Below are 6,299 nucleotides of genomic sequence, written 5' to 3' on the forward strand. Positions count from 1 at the left end.
TTTGTGTTTTGTCTAAATGTCCATATTACATTAATTGTCTTTGGTCACCAATTAAATTTATCAACTTCTTCACAATCTGAAAACATGGCAAAAAGAGGGAAAATGGCCGGGGACGGAGGCTCCAAAAGACGTCCAGTTTCAGTTCAGCCAGTCTCAACAGGATCTATTCGTAATGAGCTGAATTTTCTCTTCGAAACTCAGGAACTAAAGAAAAAGAAAGAAGCTAAGAGGAGTTTAAAACCAAAAGCTCGATTAAGAAAACAAACAACATCGACTCCTGCCAAAGGAAACAAGAAAGCACCGAAGAAAGCAACCGATTTGAAAGCTTCTGAGACCTTGTCGAAGAAGTCGAGGGAAAAAGTTCAAAAGCTGTCAGCACAAGGTTGCAGTGACGAAAAAGAGCAACATAGTGTAGGTCTAATTCGAAATGCTGTCAAATCATCAGCGTCAAAACGAGTTGTTCCTTCTCACGTGAAACAGCTCAAGCGATTTTCGGTACCAGATGATTCCTCGTCTTCACCGTCAAACACGTCACTTTCACAATGGTCTGATTTCGTGCCAAGATCTTTACAGAGTCGTTCCTGCTCATCCATATCGAGCTGGGCTTCGGGATCGGGTAATGCAAGGCTTGATAGATCAAGACCTAGATATCAGGCAGTTCAAGAGACAATGCCATCTACGTCTGGACAACCAAGTCGTCCAAAGTTCAAACGGCGCAACTCTCCCCATCCACGTCTTTTTAGAACAAAACGGGCCAAAATTCAGTCGTGCGTCAAACGGTCAAGGTCAGCTTCTACCACGTCTTCAGCCAGTAGGGTCTCGGGCACACCTCTGAAACGCAAGATCAAACAAGGATGCACCAGACCCGTGAGGCGTGGTGCTAAATCGAAAAAAGCTATGGCCAGCAGAACTCCAAAACGAGGCAAACAGTGATCAGTCACTTTTTGTTATGGCCTTAATTTCTATTTATTTACTTTTCCAGCTTCAAGGTATGTCTTATAACAGGAAAGCAAAAGTACTTATGAAGAGCGATTAAGTATTATGACCAGTGCAAAATGTCATCACCGTAATATGACATCAAGTAATCCATTTCTCATAATCAATTAATAAACCAACGGATTTTCTAGTTAATTTTTTATTAAGTTTTATTTAAAACGGTATGTAAGGGCGCACACCATAATCAAGTGATGATTGACAGGATAGCAAGTTACAAACTGTAGATTAAAGTAAAACGCTTTTTTATTTCTAGCTATCGGGTCAGTCGACAGCAAGTACGGGCCATACAGTTGCATTGTTTTCGACAATATTCAATCACACCTCAATACAGTACACACTGTTCTATTCTCATGGACACCATTCATCCACGGAACAGTGAACACCTGTTTGTGACTTTAATAATAAGCGCGCTTATTAAACAGCAATGTCCGATTGGCACCGTGTCTTTCTTCTGCGACACTTCTGTCATTTATAATGATTCCCACGCCATTCAGATGTCACAGACAGGCAGCAAGAAATGCCACGATCCCTTTGCATCATTTTGAAGCATTACAATGGCAGCGTCGGAGCACCCCGCCCGAGTTGGCATTTTCGCCTAAATGCTGATGAAACACCCGAATTGAAACAGGTGACAGCTCATATCGCTTGACAATGTATGTACTTTGCTGGCAGCATCGACAGCACATCTGCAGAACACATTGCGACAGCAGCAATAAATACGCGTCTCAGTCCCAAAAGAACCTACTCGTGTTTCTTTTTATCGTCGGCTTTGGCGCTTCTCAGCGCCACGACGTCCTGCGGCTGGTCGGCGGCAACGACCGAGTGAGGCTCATCGAAGGAGCTGCGGCCCAGCAGCGAGCCGATGATTCCTGTGAAAATGTTTCCGGGCCGGGGACGGTAGGGCACCGGACGCGGCCGCACCGGGCCCTCGGTGTAGTCGGCCGTCTTGCAGGTCTTGTGCCGGAGACAGACGTCGTAGCAGCAGAGGTCGACGGTGGAGCACTCAGAGTCCGAGTAGCACTCGGTGGGTGCTCCGAAGGCCGAGTAGACTCGCGTGCACACCGCAGGGGACGGCGGGCAGATCTCTACAGGCGCAGAGGGCCGAACGGGTGGGGGTGGGGGTACGGGTACGGGTAGGGGTGGGGGTAGGGGTGGGGGTAGGGGTAGGGAACTTTGCGTCAATCAGTCGACCTGAACCCAGACAAAACATATTACGAACATATGGGCATTGACACCAGCAACGCGTTTTATGGCAACCAGTCATTTCGATGGAGCATGTTCTATTCAACTGCAGCACCAATACACAATGTATACTCTAGCGCCCCTATTCAATGGCCCTTTTGATCACTGAATATTTTTTCTCGAAGGGGTAGTGAAATCCGCTATGCAAACTTTTGCACCGATCTTGCTTATGCATATTGCATGCAACAAGGTTTTGGAAGGCAGCAATGTGCTTGACATTGATCAGGGAGAACAAAGGGCTGACAGACGATGCTAAGCGTCGCCATTGAACTTCACGTGGATGCGAGACCATGTTAGTTCTATCAGCGTGCATAACATGACTATAGGAGGCCGGGGTATGTCCCTGACGCTGAATAAATATGTGCACGTCTAAGACCCCGTGCAGAGGTTCAGGGTCATGACCTTCAGAGGGGAGATCTTTGATTTGATTGAGCAATGGAAAAATTAAAAATGTCCCTGACAGTTTTGAATAGATTCTCATTGCTCACAAAAGTTCCGGAATCGTGAAGCTGTGCTATTTTCTAAACTGAGACGACACCTGACTCTCCCGTCGTCATCAAGAGCCCTTTCAATCGGTTCACACCAAATTCGTAAAATGCCGGCCGCTAGACCACAAGCTCAGGTGTTTCAGAAAGGGTTACGCTCATGACTACTTACTCTGTCGCGTCGGGTAGGGGTACGGTGGCCTGGGGTAGACTACGGGCGCGCTGTGGTCGCAGCAGTAGTACCGGGTTCGGCCGTGGAAGAGGCCGGGACGGTAGTTGTCGTCATAACGGCACCAGTTTCTGTCGAGCAGTAATGGGAACGTGTCAGAAAGGGCACAGGTGGAAATAGTCACTGGAACACTTCAGGTCCAAAATAATTTTCATACTGCTCGTAAGGTCTGAGACGAGGCTTCAATGTTTTCATTTTATTTTATATGATCGATAAGCTAGCGTGTTTTGGATATCTATCATTTTTGTTCAACCATTTTTAGTCTTCTCGCCACTCATGATGCTAGCGGGGACTGGCCGAACATAAAAATTATGATTGTACGTACTTGCAGCCGGAGGGGCGCACGTAAGGGTTGCCGGTGCCCGGGTAGGGGTCTGGGTAGGGGCCCGGGTAGTGTCGATCTGGGTAGTAGCTGTCCGGGTAGCTCTGGGCGTGTCTCAAGGCGTGACGGTCCTCGTGCTCGCCCAGCACGACCACCAGACTCAGAGACAACAGCAGTAGCTTCATCCTGAAAGAAGATCACGCGGGCTGGATGTGAAGACTGCAGGAGCGAAAACAGAAATGGTAACCTAGGGAAGCCTCAGGTAAATTATGACGATAATGATTTTTACAGTGTTTGTATTAAACTTTACTATCAGAGAAAGCGGCAGCTTAATTTCTTAGCTAGCCTTTGATCGGAGTGGGTGCTTTCCTAAAACGGCCAAAGTTAGGGTTGCTTTACTGAAAGTTAAATGCATTTTTTACTTAAACCTTTACTGTGCAAGTCATTAGGCAAGCGGCACACGTAGTGACGTATCCCGTACACTACCTGTTCGCTGTCTCAGTATGTTCTGTCTCTTCTGCAGCGAGTCACCTGCACGCCTCTGAGGTATCCACTGGCGGCCAGCGGACAGGTGCCGCCTTTATCTGCCCCTCTGCACGGCGGCGCCTCGGGTCAGGGCCGGCCCTGAACCGGCAGCAGCCCGGCTGGGACTTCCAGCCGCGTGGTGACGGTCCTGGAACATCCCGTCCCCTCCCGGCGCGGCTGGACAAGGTGCGATGTTCCCCCTGATGACCCTGAGACGGCCAGTGGGCTACTGACCGAGTGCCGCCCAGCCGAGAACGATTGTGTAACGCAGATGCGTTACATTTTTTCATCTTTCATGCTGAACTGCAAGCTGTGCCACAAGCTGAAACACGGCCATCTGCGAGCGCCGCACAGACACGGTCAGCCGGCTAAATCGGCTGTGATACCCTCTCTCCGTCCCAGCTGGCGTCCACACAGACGGCGCAGTCGGCTCTGACAAACAGGGGTCCTCTATAGATGACCACCCCACTTCATGAGAACCCGGATCTGAAGCCAACAAATAGCATACCGAAACGCGCCATTCTGCCAGCCTCGAGCCATTAATCAGTTTAACCTTTGGAAAACAAGACTCTGTCCCACGCTCGGCACCCCGCCAGAGAACAAGGAGAGGGGAGTGCAGACCGGCCCTGATTTGAACCAAAACAAGAAAGGGGAGCGGAGACCGACCCGGCTTGTACGAAAACAGGATGAAATGGAACTCGGTCGCCAACGACAAAACATAGGACATCTGGCCGGACCTGACTTCAAAACAAGGGGAGCAGAGGGCCAGGCCCGCCACCTGGCGCCTCAGGCGCCGTGAGCGCCGGCGGCGAATTCCACCCGATCGCTGCGTGAAAGGGTGCGACTGCCATGGCCGGAGGGGAACCGAACTTTGTCAGCAAATCACGAACTTTCGAGGGCGGAGCCGAGTGCAGCTTCTGAGAATGGAGGACGGAGATTGGACAAGGTGATGCTGCCCGGCCCTCTGAAGTATGACGTCATCAGAAGTATAAGTTGATGAAACGGAACTGAAAAGCTCTCTCGGACGACGCATTCCGCGGCTCTCTGGCTCTCTCTCGGACGAGGCATTCCGCGTCTCTGGCTCTCTCTCGGACGACGCATTCGACGCCGCTTTTCGCTCTCGGCTGACATCTGACATCGTGGACAGCCCACGAGACACCAGCGGCTGGCATCACGGCACCGGCGGCGGCCCCGGCCGCTTGGCCGGGCGCTGGACGGACACGGCCATCATGTCAGCGACTCCATCTCAAGTAAGGTCACGGTGATCACGGGCACGCACCTAGTCCCTAAATCCTTCAAATAATCACCCCCCCCCCCTTCGTTACTGCTATGTGAGCCACATTATGTTTCCTTTTTTTTGGTGTCATTGCGCAATAAATTAGGCCATTCAGTTAAGGTAGTTCAATTTATTTTGAGAACCTTCAGTCTAGGTAGCTTAATTTAACAATCCGATTTCGGTCAATTATTTAACTATGGGCGTGGTGCGAGACGCGTGCCGACGTGGAATGGACCCTCATCCGGCGCCCCGTGGTGATTAAGGCGGATGGAGGGGATTATGCTCCGTGGGGAGTCGGGAAAGGGGCGGGCGACGCGACTTTGTACCGCACCGCGCGGCGTGCGAGTTCCAAGTGCTGGACGGCCTGGTCCCAGAACGTTTCGTAAAATTTGGCATGTAAAGGAATGAAACGCGTTGTGTCAGGGAGAATGTAAATAAATGGGACTTGTAAATATCGTAATACGAGTGTGACAAGTGATGAAGGGCAGGGACCGGAGGATAGAACATAACAGGCCATATGCCAGCCACACAGTCGGGAGAGCGGTCGTTTTCAAGGTGTCTGGCTCGTCACAGTAATTTACAACGATCAGTTTTCTTTATCTGCTTATTTTACACAGTACACAATTACAAGGATTCTACATGCACACTGGACCTAACCCAACTTGTCTCATACTGGTGGGTTCCACTGGTTGATTTCCGAGGGCTGCTAAGGCGGCTGACCTACTTCCTGCTATACCACATTCCAAGTTCCTTGACATGGCTCGTACCAGTGGATTCCTGGTACTATTTCCTTATCAAATTAGCAAACGGCCAATTACAAGGATTCTACACGCACACTGGACCTAACCGAACGCATTTCACACTGGTGGGTTCCACTGGTTGCTTCCAAGTGCTGCTGAGGCGGCTAACCTATTTCCTACGTCACCATATTCCAAAATTCCTTGACATAGCCCGTACCAGTGGATTCCTGGTACTAATTCCTCATCAAATCATTCAACAGTTCGAATACAAAGATTCTGCAAGCATACCGGACCTAACCGAACTCGTTTTATACTGGTGGGTTCCACTGGTTGCTTCCAAGTGCTGCTGAGGCGGCTAACCTATTTCCTACGTCACCATATCCCAAAATTCCTTGACATAGCCCGTACCAGTGGATTCCTGGTACTAATTCCTCATCAAATCATTCAACAGTTCGAATACAAAGATTCTGCAAGCATGCTGGAC

The 6,299-nt window shown here is 49.9% G+C and overlaps 1 protein-coding gene across 1 annotated transcript; it reads right to left on the bottom strand.

The window, feature by feature from the left end:
* Positions 1-312: 312 nt before the first annotated feature.
* Positions 313-5,732, bottom strand: LOC122381591. The gene is made up of 4 exons (XM_043365943.1): positions 3,761-5,732; positions 3,278-3,460; positions 2,896-3,023; positions 313-2,081 (listed from the first exon to the last, which is right to left on the bottom strand). Exons 2-4 carry the CDS (start codon positions 3,457-3,459, stop codon positions 1,738-1,740), a joined length of 654 nt encoding a protein of 217 aa, XP_043221878.1. The 5' UTR covers position 3,460; positions 3,761-5,732; the 3' UTR covers positions 313-1,737.
* Positions 5,733-6,299: the final 567 nt, after the last annotated feature.

Source organism: Amphibalanus amphitrite, unplaced genomic scaffold (assembly GCF_019059575.1).
Source record: "Amphibalanus amphitrite isolate SeventyFive unplaced genomic scaffold, NRLGWU_Aamphi_draft 000122F_arrow, whole genome shotgun sequence".
Classification (NCBI taxonomy): Eukaryota; Metazoa; Arthropoda; class Thecostraca; order Balanomorpha; family Balanidae; genus Amphibalanus; species Amphibalanus amphitrite.